Consider the following 17,352-nt stretch of genomic DNA (forward strand, 5'->3'; position numbering starts at 1 on the left):
GGCCTGACCGCTTTCCAGTCTAGCGCACAGGCTAGGTAGACTGCGCCGCACGACAGACATGCATTGCGGCACAGTATCCTGTCACAGGCCGGCGCCATGGCTCGCGCATGGACTCGACTCAGGTGGAACGTGGCCGAGAAAACATCAAGCTGATGTTTCCTTGCCCTTAACATTCCCATCTGCCTCCGACATCCATCCATCATTGTCGACTAGCTATCCCTCGGAGCTCTCCAAACATCGCTAATGATCTACGAAAGTTCTCCAGGCCAACGCAGGCAGAATATCGGCACTTTGGTGGAGTGAAGAGACTGCTTATGAGCCTCCTCCTCTATTCCGCTATGCCGTAACATATTATATCATCACATCTTTTATCTACATCTTTGATGCTTTAATTGGAACAATGAATCTCTAAAGAATGTGACATAATAAAAGTGTGGCTCGTAATGTAATGAATTCTAGTACGTCTATCCAGTATATTATATAATACGAATTCAGTGTCACTTTACTTACCAGCGGCGGTGCCAGCAGCCGATCCAGGGTGACTCGGTTCCTGACGGGCTCCTCGCGCGTGATCATGTGGTAGAGCTGGCTGGCCGCCTTGTGCTCCGTCGGCAGGATAGACCGCGAGCTCATGACGTCCTCCAGAAACTCGATCGTCAGGTTCTTCAGCTGAGTGTCACTCTCAAAGTCCTGCGGGCAATCCCGGGCAGGGTGCAGTCACTCTCAATGAATACGGTCACACAGGATATATGTCGGCTACAGAAACGCTAACATCAGACAATTTAACCGGGCCGCCCTGCTACAATGAATATTGGACCACGCCCCCGCTGGGCAGCAGTCTCCTTTACCGGACAGAGCTCTCTCGATGTTGCCATTCCCTCCCTTCTCTCTCCTCTCGTCTCCCTTTATCACTCTCCCTCCTTCCAGTTCCGCGACTCCAAGCCTTTCAGAGAGCTCGCGAAGAATGATGCTTTTCAGGAAGGAACAAAGACGGTCCAGCCACAGGGCTGATTTTTGGCCTGACGCCGAGATCCTTGATAACCAAGCATCGGACTAATATTAAACAAAGACGCGAATCTCGGCCGGACTCTTGTCTCTAACGACCAACCGATGAGAGAGCAGACGACCCGGCCGCCTAGCCCGGTCCTTATGAGCGAGCGAAGGGGGATCGTTGCCGTAATTTGTGCTGAATAACGCCGCAGTGTGCCACAGTCCTCAGCTCGCCGCCTAATGAAACCGGAGGCCGGGCCTGACCCTAGCTAAAAATAGATACAGACAGACGCCCCGAATAAGCACAATGACGCAACTGGTATTTTACTTTTTGTTGCTAACTTATCTCATGATCATATCTTAATTAAATGATAAAAGCAATATATAGAGATAGAAATGCACAAACCAATCAAATAGCTCCTAATTTCGCCACGATTCAAGCAGAAGTCGAGTTAATTTTCTAGTAAGAGCCTTTTCCCGTGAAAAAGATCTTGTCCTTTTCAATTATTGTCATCCTTCATCCACTGAATCACCAAGCTGACACAAATATCTCATCAGCGTCTGGGACGTGAGTGTCCAGGAGTGTCATCCCGGACACTCACTTCCCACCAAAATACCCCACCGTGTCCGTTTCCATCCCACCTTACTAACAGCCCTCCTCTCTCCCAAAACAAACCCCACTCGCCGCGGCACCTACCTGGAAATGTTTGGACACCCAATGCCGGAGCACATTGAGCACGCGCATGGTGGCCGCCGTGGAGACGATGCTCTCCTGGCGTTTGCAGCTCTGCCGCCGCTCGGCCACCGTCCACGGCTTCTGAGTGGGCGCCGGGTGGTCGCGAGGGTTGGACGAGCCCGCCGTGGCGATGGCGAACGCGGAGGCTGCCGAGCTGCTGCTGCTCCTGTGGGTGTGGGTGGGAAGAGCTGGGTACTTTACTCTGGTGTGGGCTGTACTGGTGACTTAGTAGGGGAGAGAGGTGGAAGACGAACAGTTAGTTAGACGGGTATTATTACACTATCGGTGGGTGGTAGGAGGCGGCCAGAGAGAAGTGAATGGCTGCTGGCGCTGAGAGGGGGAAGGGATAGGAGGGTGTGGATGGTAGGACAAAGTGGAGGATGAGCCACGAGATAGTGGGTGGTAGATGGATGTCTTTAACAAAGCGGAGTTTCTGTCATCAGAAATTACAAATATGAAAATCACAAGAAAAAAAAACATTTATAGCATAGAAACATGCAATTTTGTTTCCCAAACGCTGCCATCCCATACGAACCCGTACAACGCCACCTAAAATTCGGAACTGCTCCTGTCCGCAAGGAGATTGAGAATTTCCGGCCCGAAATGCTGACTCAGTATCTGACTGCGCTGGTTAAATCACAAAAGATGAGTCAGCAGTCAGCACAGTCGCGACAAATTCCGGTGTGCAGATTCATCCAACCAGCGCATATAGGCAGGGCGGAACGATTATGTTAAATTAGCCCGTGCCCCGTAGCCCGTAGTCCATGCTGTGCTAAGCAGTCCAGCAAAAAGAGGAAAATGCATCTTAACCCTATTAGTGGCAGGCTCCTGGCTACCCCCTATTAGTGGCAGGGGGGGGGGGGCTGTTTACGACCCCCCCTTGATATCTCGAGATCTAACGGGCCGATTTTCAAAATTCAAACGGCATTCGATTTCGCTCAACGTGATCTACATTTCTAAAAAATAAAAATTAAAAATGTCAATAGGGGGGTAGAGGGGGGGTAAAAACGTGCAAATTGCAGATACATTTTAGACTGTTTATCACGGCCAGGTTTCTGAACCAATCTTAACGCAACTTTTGCCGATCGATAGAGAATGAACCAAGAATTCACATGGATCCTAAAAATATGCATTTTCAAAAATCATAGGCGGATACAGATAATTGAGATTGGGGGTACACAAAAAGTATAGTAAATAAGGTTTTTGTTGGTACTGTTTCTAAAAAGGGTGGTAATGGTCTTGTTATGTTACAATTTTCTTATGAGAGAACGACTATAATTGTATTGGTCATGCATAGGCGGTGTCAGGGCACCTATGTTGGGAGGTAAAACATAACCCCCCTTTTTGGACGCCTGGATCCGCCTATTATAGCAAAAACGTGTCAAAAGAGGATGCACAATAACTGTATATGCTATCACATAATACCTTTCATTCACTGTTCGTAAAACTGGTGCAGCATCGTGATCTTCGCCCAAATGACTCGCTTCACGAATAGGACCCCCCAATTCCCAGTGCTCTGGAGCCGCCCCTGGTAAAGTTATGAACTTGAAATTTTCAGGGAATGTGCCCAATTTAGTTTTAGGAAAAGTCAGAAAATTTCAGCATCGTAGCTTCAGCGGTTTCGGAGATATTTCCCAAAAACCTGAGGGGTGGATAAAAACAACCCCCCCCTGCCACTAATAGGGTTAATATTGGAGAATCATTTGGAATACCTATACGTTACTTGGGAAGTAATGGAATGACTTTGGATGCCGTTTTCTCCACATTCGGTTTATCATTTGGTACGCTTTTTGATCAACATTTTACGAACCCTCTCTTACAGTTGTCAGCTGGCTCAATTGAATTAGGAGGGCCGAATGCCCCAAATGAGTTAGTAGTGTACTGCAGATGTAACGGACACCATTGAGTGAAAGGGCCCTGCAACCACATTCGTTTTTCGAAAGTTTGTTAGTCAAAAACCACATACATTAGGCAGAACGTACCGTCTATGTTTTCGTGTAGGTAGTGTAACTCATCAGTCCTAATGAGGTACCGGTTTATAGGCATCAGTTTGAAAAATCAATACCTACCTTCTCCATACCAGACGTGGCCCGCGGCAGGGCTCGACCCAAACTTTAGTGACCCAGCGAAGTGAAGACCTATTTCCGGTCAAATTAGCACCGGCATCGATTTTTCATCCGTTCGGCTACGGTAGCGCCATCTCTCCCGCTCCCCACAACAGGCTTTCCCGGCTGCGTTACAGGCTTGAGGCTACACTCCGGACTATCGACGCCACCTACCCGAGATCGACGGTGCCCTCAGCGCCGCCTACAGCACTGCCCTGCGCTGGCTCATACAGCACCGACCTGCGCTGGCTCATACAGCACCGACCTGCGCTGGCCCCTCCACTCTCCAGCACTGACCTGCGTTGGCTGTTACAGAGCTGACCTGCGCTAGCTGTTACGCCACTGACCTGCGTTTGCTCGTACAGACTGAACTGGCCCCCGCAGCACTGACTTGCGCTGCCCTCTGGCTCTTACATACAGTACCTACTACCTAGTACCTACTAACCTGCCCTGGCTCCTACAGCACTGACCTGCGCTGGCCGCTGCCGCTGGTCCCTACAGCACTGACCTGCGCTGGCTCCTACAGCACTGACCTGCGCTGGCCGCTGGTCCCTACAGCACTGACGTGCGCTGGCCTCTGACTGTTCCAGCACTGACCTGCGCTGACTCTGCCGGGACGAGGTGACCACCACGCCGGCTCGCGGTATGCTCTGCGGGCTGTCCGGCGGGTACTGGAAGCTGGTGCGCGGCGTGTGGTGCGCCCCACTGTCCGACCGGCCCACCATCGGCGGCGCGCTGTTGGTGCTCAGACGCTTGTGGCCAGCCTTCGGAAGCAGCTGCAACGGCGACAAAATGGCGAGATATAACCAGGGATGTAGTTATATACCAATCGATATATGAAAATATATTTCGAGTCAGTTCCAAAGTACGCAAATACGTTAAAACAATAACGTGTGATACAGTGGTAAAATCATAAATCATCACTTGAGAGTTACCAAATTGACCCAAGTTCACTAATCAAGTAAGGACACATCGGGAGATCGTTACACTGCACCATAGCCTCTCAGCTGCTTTGTCCCTATCCAATCAGCGTCCCTCTGAGTACACTGACCAGCTGCCCCTCGGAGGCCCGGCTGAAGGTGGAGCCTCTCGGTGTGCTGAGCGGGTCTCCGTACTCCGAGGCCGACCGAACTCCCGACACCGAGTCACTGAACGCCGACGAGCCGCGCGGAATCGACAGCGTGTCACTGCGGGAACGGGACAGAGTCACTGCGGGACATAGTCACTGCGGGACAGAGTCACTGCGCGACAGAGTCGCTGCGGGACAGTCACCGGGCTGAAAGTGAGACAAAGTCACTGAGGATACGAGCATACGAGATACGGGATACGAGCATTTTCGTGGGTTAAAACGTCATTTGGGAGAAAGGAATAGTCATGCGAGCGAAGGCATACAGTATTACTTCAGGGAGAATAATACAATCAGTGAGGACGATCGGATCAAAAATATTGCTAGTGAACGGAACAGACATTTTAACACGTACCTAGTGCAGATTCACGACGAGAACCACAGCACAGTAACTCACTGTCAGGTCATACTTATCTTATCAATTGAACAAGGGCAGGAGCATAGGCGAATGAAAGCGACGTCTCAAGAAATGAATTTAAATGTACCAAATAACGTAATAAAACAGTTATATAACGAGTACTCCGAAAGGGAATTCTCTGAAACGCCTGATCTATGGCAGCAGCTGCTCTCCATGGATCCGGCGCGGTAAGGATCCCCTGCTCTCGGAAAAACGGCTCTCACCCCGAGCCGGAGGTGTCACTCTCACCTGTAGCTGGGAGGGGAAGTGGCTCTCACCTGAAGCCTGATGTGCGCGGGATGCTGAAGGCGTCGCTGCAGCTCATGGACGTGCTGCCGCGCGGCGTGAACGAGGGGTACGTCCGCTCCAGCCACGGCTCCTCCGACTCCAGTACGATGCTCTCCGATTTCTGGTACAGTTTCTGCAGAATCAGCACAGCCCTCTCACTCGCGCCACACATGCACGGCCGGAGGCTGATGTGCACCGGTATCATGTCAGAAAACGTGCCAAGAAAAGATACAAATGACCCATTATGTTGAAATAATGCAAAGCGGTTGCGTGCTCTTTTGAGGGACCAAGCGTGTTCAAACGCACCATGCCGGTACGCGTAAAATTTCGTGAAGTTGCTTAAATAGGTAGAAGTAAGAGACATGATAGCCACACATAAGCTTCCGTCCGTGTCAGGTTAGGAAGTGAGAAGTGGTGTTGAACTGAGTGATAAGCTGACATGCGAATGTAAAAAGGCAATAGCAACAACTTTTATTTTAACACAGCAAAGTGCAATAAAAGTAAGTAACAAAAAAGCATATCCTTGGACCCTATTTTACGAGTACACTTAGTTTATAGAAGCAAGGGCAAGTGAGTTGTGAAAATTAATTGCACAATAATGCGTCATTAATGCATCATCATGAATTACTAGCAGGTTACGTCAAGAATCGCTTCAATAAATCAAGCAAATGACAACCATATGTCATGTTCTAGGTAAGTAACATTCAAACGATAGCAAAGAGAAGCAGACAAAGGAAAGAGAACGAAAAAGAAGTCAAAAAGGAGAACAAGAGAAGGAGAAGAAAAGTAAAAAAAAGATAATATGGTTTATGCCGCATGAAAGGATCATAAATCGGAATGATCGCAGCACGATTGTTCTTCGGATCATTCACTCCATACTCGTAGTGCAGTGTCGCAAAAATAATAATATCGCAGAGCATAAACATCCTCTTTAGGCATAAAGCCATAATTTGAGGAACCATGAGGTGAAAAAGGCTAGCAAAAAGTCAACCAAAGGGTTCAAAAGCCGCGGACGACCATGATGAACAGCTGTAATAAGCGGCCGCTGTCAGGGCAGCTCTACTCACCCGCTTTCTCCTGGTCTCCTGTGCGATCTCGGCCTCTGTTTTGGCCTTGTTCTCCTCGGACTTGAGCTCCTCTGCCCCGTCTCCCTCCGACCTCTCTCCCTCCGGTACGGCGTCCTCCTCCTCCTCCTCCTCCTTGATGACGTCATTCCTCTCCCGGAGCAGTCCCCCGGGCTCCTGCGGTGGTGGAAACGGGACGAGTATTTAGTAAACGTCCGGCTGACGGGATGAGTTACCACGGATATGCGTAGTTTCATTATGTGTCGATTGATGAGGGCATCCGTTATAAATGATGTCTAGGTATGCGTTGAAAATAACGTGTTTATCGGCTGGCTAAAAAAAGATGCGCTGTTAGAAAATATTCGAACATTATCCTCGGTTTAAACCTTGCTAATAAATCTTCTTATGTTACGGCGCTATAATATAGTTGGGTAGGAACATTCATTTCTTACACAGCATAAAAATATAATCCTAAGTCAGCTCTGATCTCATACACATTACTCATTAACTGTGTTCTCGGAACCCATAACAGTGGCCTTCGCTGAACGTTTCTGTGTAACACAAGCCATCTGATCAATAACGGCCCAAAGTTGTCTGACACTGTGTCGCGGCCGTCGATATAGGCGTGGCCCACGCGGACGGTGTGTGCTCACTGCATTGTTCCGGTCACTGCCAGCGGCCCAGACACTGTGCCAGAGACCAGCTCCAGCACCTAGGACAGGTTTCTCACCAACATACGACACAGCTGGCCAGGGTTCTCACCAGGAACGGCGCACGGACAGGGTTCCTAATTCACACTAGCATCAGTGCTTCGCAAAAGATATCATTAGCTTTGGGACTTACGAGATCATTCGGGGCTGTCACCAGCCCCAGAGTTCATGGAAAGCTCTCTGATCTATCCAACTCTGAAAAGCCCTGACAGAATTTTCACAACTTCTGGATTCAATTTCTTGTTCAGGGTTCCTACCAGCTCCGGAGGCCCGCTCAGGATTCTCACCAGTTCCGGCGGCCCGGAGAGTGTGCGCTCCAGCTCCATGGGTCGGTCGGCCGCCGGGCGCCGGGTCAGGTCGGAGTCGGTGGCGATCGGCACGGCGGCAACGTCGCGTCTCGTCTCCACCACCGTCTCCCACTGGCTCTCCGGCAGGTCTGAGCGGACCCCGCCGGCCTCGGCAGACGTCTGGGAGGTCACCGTGCGCTCACTCACCGTCCCTGGTGGGGGAGAGGGGAGGGGTCAGGCGGGCAGGTCACTGCACCTCACCGTGCGCTCACTCACCGTCCCTGGCGGGAGCAGAGGGGAGGGGTCAGGCGGGCAGGTCACTGCACCACACCGTGCGCTCACTCACCGTCCCTGGGGGGAGGGGGAGGGGTCAGACTGCGGAGACACTGCACCACACTGAGGTGGATGCGGGAGAGAGGGGAGGGTAAAGAGGTTAGCCTGTAACGGTCAGATAAACACCAAGCCGTCACTTGGTCCAATCCACCGCCTCAACTCCTCGCTTAACAGTTTCCGGGAACAACTGCTGACTTCATGTCTTACTGTTACGCGGCGTTTCTGATTATTTAGATGTTATGAGGTGTCGATGCTGATTTTTGTCGTGGTACCGTGATTTTCTTCCTGTTTCCTTTGGTTCTGGTCGTGATGCTCTCAACTAGTCTTCCTGTTTCTTTGTTCAACATCATCGCCGCCGCGTAACGCCTCTCACGCTCGTCCGTCAGTTTGTCGGCAGATCATTAAGCAGTTTAGATTCCCAAAGCCCAAAATGCATAAAAGCAACAAGCTGTCGTGACTGACTAATTTTGTTAAAGTCTGAATTGTGTCAATTTGCACTCTCATATCTCGGTAAACGTTCAGTGCCTACGCATCATAGGTAAATTAAACCAAACAAAGCGCACCAATAATGCCAGGAAAACTCAATAGCCCCATTTACTGTTCCGCTACAAGCACGTTACGGAACTGTGAAGACAGAGGGAGGGAGAGGGAGAGTGAAAGAAGAGAATAAGAGTGAGTGAGAGAGAGAGAGAGAGAGAGAGAGAGAGAGAGGGGAAGGGAGAGAAAGAAAGAGAGAGAGAGAGAGAGAGAGAGAGAGAGAGAGAGAGAGAGAGAGAGAGAGAGAGAGAGAGAGAGAGAGAGAGAGAGAGAGAGAGAGAGAGAGAGAGAGAGAGAGAGAGAGAGAGAGAGAGAGAGAGAGAGAGAGAGAGAGAGAGAGAGAGAGAGAGAGAGGAGGCTGTTTAGTTTCGACAACTATCGATTCGGCGTTTATGCCATAAAATGGCTAGCGGACACGCCGAGTGGTCCCGGCCACACTTGTCCAAGTACCGGTTTCCTCTCGAAACTTGTCGACTTTGGTGACCTGATGAGACTTTGTTAGACGCGCGGAGGGAACAGGCTAAAGGCAAGTTACTAATTCGTTCGTTCCGAGCCAAAGTTGTATCGGTCAAGTACGTGTGGTGACACTTGTCAATTCTGTACTGGGTGGAACGAGACAACAATCACAATAAAATGACGCCTCGCCGGTCCTGCGGCGCGCGCGGCTCGGCGCGGTTGTAAAACGATTACCGATTTGGATTGTTACCAAGCGATGAGTGCAGTGGCACCTGCGCATTGTCGGTCGGCCGTACTGAGAGCCGTGCTATTCTCTCTGAGATTGCGTATCGATTTCACTGTTCAGGGTCATAAACGAGCAGCTGGTGATGCTGTGCGACTGATGGACACGCCCGGGCAATACAGGCCCGCTCAGTGCGGTCAAAACAATATCGATCCGGTTATATGGAGCAGTCCATTCAACCTATTGGCACATGTTAAACGGTCGGGATGGGCAGCTAGCGTCATTATCTCTGGGCTTCCGCAACTGACATTATTGCATGTATACACCTTTCGCTCATTATTTAGGTCATCCTGGAAGCAGCCTATGGCCAAAATTGACGACAGAGTTGGCCTACTCTGAAGGCAATTAGGAGCTTCCGGGACGAGCTAGTAATAACCACATTCACACAGCAACCATACTTCGGAAGTGGATCCCAGAAATTAGTAGCGCTCTCCATGCGGCTAATTATGGCACCACCATATAGCCCCGTTACATGCGATACCCCTTTGTCGTGACCTATTGCGGATCACGGAACTCTAACCACGCGGGACGTGACCGGAATGAATGATACCGCGGGACGCACCCGGAAAGACTGATACCGCGGGACGTACCCGGAATGAATGATACCGCGGGACATACCCGGAATGGATGATACCGCGGGACGCACCCGGAATGAATGATACCGCGGGACGTACCCGGAATGAATGATACCGCGGGACGTACCCGGAATGAATGATACCGCGGGACGTACCCGGAATGAATGATACCGCGGGACGCACCCGGAATGAATGATACCGCGGGACGTACCCGGAATGAATGATACCGCGGGACGTACCCGGAATGAATGATACCGCGGGACGTACCCGGAATGGATGATACCGCGGGACGTACCCGGAATGAATGATACCGCGGGACGCACCCGGAATGAATGATACCGCGGGACGTACCCGGAATGAATGATACCGCGGGACGTACCCGGAATGAATGATACCGCGGGACGCACCCGGAATGATGATACCGCGGGACGCACCCGGAATGATGATACCGCGGGACGCACCCGGAATGAATGATACCGCGGGACGCACCCGGAATGAATGATACCGCGGGACGTACCCGGAATGATAACCGCAGGACGCACCCGGAATGAATGATACCGCGGGACGCACCCGGAATGAATGATACCGCGGGACGTACCCGGAATGATAACCGCAGGACGCACCCGGAATGAATGATACCGCGGGACGTACCCGGAATGATAACCGCGGGACGCACCCGGAATACCCAACAACGGCGTCAACGTATCCTCACCCCCGTCTGGGCCAGTGAATGAGACACGCACACTGTACCGCCGCCCCTCACCAGCGGCAGCACAGGCAATCAAACAACGACGCTGGCCCGTTTCACTGCCGGCTCACGACAGTACGGGCCCCAGACTGGATCTGACCTTCAGCCAGCCAATGGCACGTCTCCAATCATTCGAAAATGTGTGGATGCATGCAAGTGGTATCTCCATGCAACGACCAACACTGCCTTGAGTAAAATTGCACTACCTTGACCAGGACAGGGAGGACAGCACTTATTTCTCATTCCCCGACAATTGAAAAAGTGTAATCCAGTCGATTGTGTATACCGTACCAACACGCTTCAGCTCGCTTCCATGGAGAGGTAATTACGGCCACGCATGGCCAGCCGTCGTTGTCTCATTTATGGGGGCAGTAAACCCAGCGCTCACAGAGCAGTCGGGAGATCTGGGCTGGTGCTGTAGAAACTTTACAGTAAATAGGCGTCATACACTATTGCATGTGTCCTAGAAGTGGACTCGTCGCAGCTCTCACTGGTGCGGGGCATGATGCCAATAATGACAATTAGTAGTAATAATCTACCCCATTCGATATAATGGTAACGACTGGACTATTTTCCTGGTAAGGGCGGCTGGTGTAACGCCAGGCCGTATATGTATCTCTTAACCACTACAATTGTTGTCCCGTAAATTAGTCGCTGAATAGAGGAATGGAGCCAACTGACAATGATTGTTTATCTTATTGACTTGGTCCCAAAATCGTTCGGTTATCTGCTGCACTAACAATTTACATAAATGATAACGAAGCGGCGTCCCCTACTAAATGGCTGACGCTAAATAGGCGAACCGGCGCGCCTGGAATTCAGTTGAGTTTGGCGGAGTGATATTGACGTAGTTTACCAAATATGCCAGACGCACTGAATGTCAATTAGGTGAGTGGTCCTTCAGCAAGTATAGGACATTACTAAATGATAATGATACGGCGTCCCCGAAACTAAGCGGCTGCCACTAATAGGGTGAACGGCGCGTCTGGAATTTTCTGAATTAGGCAAAGTTATATTGACGTAATTAACCAAATCTACCAGTCACACTGAATGACGATTATAAGAGCGTTCTTCAACAAAGACAACAGAACAGGTTGACAATAGAATAAATTGACTTCTACGTAATGCCCCTTTGGCATCAATTTCACTGCTGAGAGCCACTGTACCGAAATGTAGCATTCATCACAAAATTAAAGCGGGCGTCGCTTTACGTTTTAAGGGGAAGTTAACTAGTAATAAAACTAGACACTATATCTGTTCCTGATCATGCGTTTTCCATGCCTGGGTTTCATCTAGAAAACGTGCCTTTACCGAGAATTATAGTAAGGTTGGAACCCAACGTACTCCGCACTTAACCATGCCGCATTATATGAAATAGAATGCAAAACGTTCAGCCGCAAAACATTGAATGCGTGAAAGGTGTTTCATTTTGGACCTCCTTGAGCTGTAATTGATGAATAAGCGAACTGAGACCTACTAGCAAGTAACAACTATCCGGATAATTGCGACTGCATACAGGAGAACTACCGTCAAATGGCATGCTGAGCTCTGAAGATTTTTTTTTTTAAACAAGATATTGATTACTGAAATTATCTGGTATTGTCAGTTGACGTCATCCAAGCGTTAATATGAGCTAATGACGGCAGGTTAATAGCAAAGTAATAAAAGGACAACCCCCAGATCCTCAACGCTCAAATCGACCCACTCCCCTTGATATTTGACCGAGATATATCATTTGTTAGCCTTGCTACCCAATTATAGACCACAATTTCCGAACCCCGTTCTACTCTATCATCTACCCGACCTCGTCAACCCATTGCTTCGATCATCTCCCTTTCGTTATAGCCCCTCATTCGCCATCATAGCCTAGTTTCGTCAGTGGGTTATATTGTATGTTACGTGCTAATTTCAGGAGGAGGGAGTAGGGAGGGCAGTGGGAGCACGACATATTTGACATGCACAATCCGCGTCATACACACGTGAATGCACACAGACATAAACTAACTTCAGAGCAAGCGAAGGCGTTATAGTGGGTACGAGATTTGCACAACTCTTTATGACGACGTTAACAGTACGCACACAAAAATGATGCAGAAGTCTGAACTCCACGAGTAAGTGACCATTTACCGAGATATTTGAATCAATTGACAGACTCAGATTTTATGTTAGTGGGCCAAAAATAAAGCATTCGATAGGCTGGAGAATCTAATGCCGCCGAATGACCGGCGACGCGCTGCCGGACTTACATGATAGTTGTCGGTCGCAGGGGGGTCAAGAAGCCGACCAGTCAGCCCGGTATCGACGGCGATTCTCACATCGAACGATCACACACCGCGAATGACTGACAGTCCTCCAGCGTGAGTGAACGAATGCGTAGTGTCTTGACGTCCGGGACGAATGTCCCGGACCGAATGGTCCGGCGACCCACGCGGTGTACCGCCACCAGTAGAGTCCAGTGACGAGTGTCCGACTGAGAGACAGAGTGTAAGCGCGCTCGTGTCGTCGCTGCTTTTATACGGAGCAGCGAAGCGCATCGATTGGAATCGATCGGCCCACACGGCTCGGAGATAGGGCAGCGTGTTACATGAAACTCGGTTCGAAAGAAAGTACGGCGTGTCACAGTAGAAACAACCTTGGAAAAATTCCGTCCTCGGAATTTCGAAAAAAAAATGTGATAACATCGATTTCGGTTCAAAAGAAAGTACGGCGTGTCACATCAGAAACAACCTTGGAAAAATTCCGTCCTCGGAATTTCGAAAAAAAAAGGTGATAACATCGATATCGAAAGAAAGTACGGAGTGTCACATCAGAAACAACCTGGGAAAAATTCCGTCCTCGGAATTTCGGAGAAAGGTGGTACCATCGATTCTGAGAAGCACGTCACATACAAATACCTCTTGACGTAAATACCGCCCCCGGGATTTCGACATTGCGGTACAACAGGCGTAGTACATCGAGGTGAGCATGGTTCGCTGAAGTACAACGGAAATCGGGCGCGTGCTACATTATTGATCCAAATATCTCGGCATTTCTTACAAGCTATCGCGACGTCTGCGACCTTGCCGTTGCAGGCACGCTAGCTACAACTAAATACCATGGTGCAAGCGGCGGCGACCCACACACCACTAGTGCACATGTACTACAGTATACACACACCGCTACAGTTCTACAGTATGCATACGTGCTAGTCTCTTGTCTCCTTCTTCCTCCGGTCATCACTCGTCTTCTCCCTTTTCACTTCTCCCTCCTTCCTTGTCGTATTCCTTGTCCTTCTATGCCTCCTTTTTCTCCTCTTCCTCCTCGCTTTCCGCCCTCGTCCTGCTCCTTATCCTCCTACTCCTCTTCTGTCTTTTTCTTGTCCCTCTTGCTTCTCTTCTTTCTTCTCTTCCTTCGTTATGACTGGCAGTAGTCTGGTTCGATGTGTCGAGGTCAGGAAGAATTAACTGTTTCCGTCGGTAGACTGTTGGGCGGGTGGTGAACTTTCAGTTCAGATGTAACCGGTACTGGGTTTCCGGCTGATTTGGTGGCTGACTTCCGGCTCCAGTTGGAAGCGGCTGAGAAGTGACAGCCGTTCGGCCGAGAGGTGACGGCCGGACTAGACACGGTTAGCGGTCATGACTGGACAGACCACCGGACGGCGTGCGAGTGTAGCCGTCCCCTCAGCTGTCCGCTCCCGTTGCCGCCAGTCCGGGTATGGCGCCACCGACCGACAGAATCTGTGAAAATATTTGCTGGCAGTATCATGTTGCAAAATAATAAGGAATGGGTAGGACATGCCACGGTTAAGGAAAGCGGGTCAAGGACTTGGTGAAGGTTACGTTTATGTTTGGTTTGCCTTCATATAGCTGATAATTTTTCATTCTGTTTAATTCCCTCCAAAGCTTTAGTAGTTTCGTGTCTTCAGCATCGACGCGTTGTTGGAGTGAAACTATGTCTTTCTGTTCCGGACCGCCTCTCGTGGTGTTGTTGACGGTCACGACGCTGGGGACTGGATCCGGTGCCACTTAGAACTTCTTGATTCACTTCTAGTTTCGGCCAGGGCTGTCGGTCGGCTGACCAATACAGTATCGAAACTGATGTCGTTGTTTCCCGTGCTGAAACCTCATACGGCCAGCATTCTGTACTCCGCATACTCGTTACGCTTCAAACTGGTGGCATGATGGTGCACATATTCTCCGTACGCGCCTAGGTCGGCAGTGCTTATGGGTTGTCTCGTTGTCCCAGTTATGATATGAACGATGCTGGTTGACAAAATGCCAATGTTGATCTCGTAGATGGTGTTGCTGCTGATGAATTGGTGTGTGTTCGTCTCCAGTTGTCGCCCACTGCTTATTCAACATTTCTGATCAACTTCTGACAGAAGCACCGTCCGAATTCGGTCAACTTAGATCTGGCGTTGGTTTCATTGTTGTGCGGCTACTTGTTCGACCCAGGGTTGGCGCTGCCGATGGGATCATGAAGCGGCTCCATGTGCCATTTTCTGCCAGCCCGGATGTTACGGTCGCCTAGCCCAACAGACGGTGGCAGGAGCACGAGTAGAACAGACGGAAGTCATCTGAGTACTGGAAGGTTTGTAGTGGGAAGCATTCTGGCTCCACAATAACTGACTCCGGCTGGCTGTAGCACCGTTTCATGACTGAACTGTAGTCTGGCAGACTGATCATCGTTAATTGTAACCGTATGCTGACACGTTCCTGAAGACCTTGACTGCTACGAAGAGTTCATTTTCCTACCTGACATCAAAAGGATCGTCGGTTGTTCGCGACTCCCATGTCTCATCAGAGTCGTCTATACTGCAACCACAACAGTTCAAAGAAGTAGCCATAAAGTATTTGTCTGGCATCTAGGGAACAGATGAGCTTTCCGAAATCGTAGTGTCGAAGTGACCTGCGTGGCATTGTAGACGCATTTAAATTCACCTCGTAGCGGGTCTCAGGTAACCGCTTGCACCTCGATCTGATACGTCTTCTTCTCTTCATCATCATTCATCATCTTCTTCATATTGGTCCTCATCTCATCATCAACAATCGTCTTCTTCATCTTGATCCTCTGCATCATCATCTTTCATCTTCACATTGGTCCTAATCATCGTTCATCTCCTTCAAATTGTCCTCTTCATCGTCATTCATCTTCTTCGTATCGGTCCTCTTCATCACCATTCGCTTTCTTCAAAATGGGGTTCGGCACGACGCTTGGAGCGGCGATGGGAATCTTCAACTTGCTGGATCATGCCGCTTCTTTTCTTCGACCCCCCCACACTGGCCACCATTATGTTACGCGGCGTTTCGCATTTGATTGTTTGATATTTCGATGTGATGAGGTGTCGTGTCTCCTTCCTGTTTCCTTTGGTTCTGGTCGTGATGCTCTCAACTAGTCTTCCTGTTTCTTTGTTCAACATCATCGCCGCCGCGTAACGCCTCTCACGCTCGTCCGTCAGTTTGTCGGCAGATCATTAAGCAGTTTAGATTCCCAAAGCCCAAAATGCATAAAAGCAACAAGCTGTCGTGACTGACTAATTTTGTTAAAGTCTGAATTGTGTCAATTTGCACTCTCATATCTCGGTAAACGTTCAGTGCCTACGCATCATAGGTAAATTAAACCAAACAAAGCGCACCAATAATGCCAGGAAAACTCAATAGCCCCATTTACTGTTCCGCTACAAGCACGTTACGGAACTGTGAAGACAGAGGGAGGGAGAGGGAGAGTGAAAGAAGAGAATAAGAGTGAGTGAGAGAGAGAGAGAGAGAGAGAGAGAGAGAGGGGAAGGGAGAGAAAGAAAGAGAGAGAGAGAGAGAGAGAGAGAGAGAGAGAGAGAGAGAGAGAGAGAGAGAGAGAGAGAGAGAGAGAGAGAGAGAGAGAGAGAGAGAGAGAGGAGGCTGTTTAGTTTCGACAACTATCGATTCGGCGTTTATGCCATAAAATGGCTAGCGGACACGCCGAGTGGTCCCGGCCACACTTGTCCAAGTACCGGTTTCCTCTCGAAACTTGTCGACTTTGGTGACCTGATGAGACTTTGTTAGACGCGCGGAGGGAACAGGCTAAAGGCAAGTTACTAATTCGTTCGTTCCGAGCCAAAGTTGTATCGGTCAAGTACGTGTGGTGACACTTGTCAATTCTGTACTGGGTGGAACGAGACAACAATCACAATAAAATGACGCCTCGCCGGTCCTGCGGCGCGCGCGGCTCGGCGCGGTTGTAAAACGATTACCGATTTGGATTGTTACCAAGCGATGAGTGCAGTGGCACCTGCGCATTGTCGGTCGGCCGTACTGAGAGCCGTGCTATTCTCTCTGAGATTGCGTATCGATTTCACTGTTCAGGGTCATAAACGAGCAGCTGGTGATGCTGTGCGACTGATGGACACGCCCGGGCAATACAGGCCCGCTCAGTGCGGTCAAAACAATATCGATCCGGTTATATGGAGCAGTCCATTCAACCTATTGGCACATGTTAAACGGTCGGGATGGGCAGCTAGCGTCATTATCTCTGGGCTTCCGCAACTGACATTATTGCATGTATACACCTTTCGCTCATTATTTAGGTCATCCTGGAAGCAGCCTATGGCCAAAATTGACGACAGAGTTGGCCTACTCTGAAGGCAATTAGGAGCTTCCGGGACGAGCTAGTAATAACCACATTCACACAGCAACCATACTTCGGAAGTGGATCCCAGAAATTAGTAGCGCTCTCCATGCGGCTAATTATGGCACCACCATA

At 49.8% G+C, this 17,352-nt stretch overlaps 1 protein-coding gene across 1 annotated transcript in view; it reads right to left on the bottom strand.

Moving 5' to 3' along the window:
- Window positions 1–17,352, bottom strand: part of LOC122365385 — a 39,607-nt gene that overhangs the window by 14,534 nt on the left and 7,721 nt on the right. Inside the window, exons 5-11 of the mRNA XM_043336549.1 lie at window positions 7,704–7,915; window positions 6,710–6,883; window positions 5,633–5,775; window positions 4,883–5,018; window positions 4,429–4,607; window positions 1,688–1,892; window positions 511–690 (exon numbers count right to left, since the gene is read on the bottom strand). Of these exons, the coding sequence (XP_043192484.1) occupies window positions 511–690; window positions 1,688–1,892; window positions 4,429–4,607; window positions 4,883–5,018; window positions 5,633–5,775; window positions 6,710–6,883; window positions 7,704–7,915 (1,229 nt within the window). The remainder of the gene's footprint in view (window positions 1–510; window positions 691–1,687; window positions 1,893–4,428; window positions 4,608–4,882; window positions 5,019–5,632; window positions 5,776–6,709; window positions 6,884–7,703; window positions 7,916–17,352) is intronic.

This window comes from Amphibalanus amphitrite, unplaced genomic scaffold, assembly GCF_019059575.1.
Source record: "Amphibalanus amphitrite isolate SeventyFive unplaced genomic scaffold, NRLGWU_Aamphi_draft 000737F_arrow, whole genome shotgun sequence".
Lineage (NCBI taxonomy): Eukaryota > Metazoa > Arthropoda > Thecostraca > Balanomorpha > Balanidae > Amphibalanus > Amphibalanus amphitrite.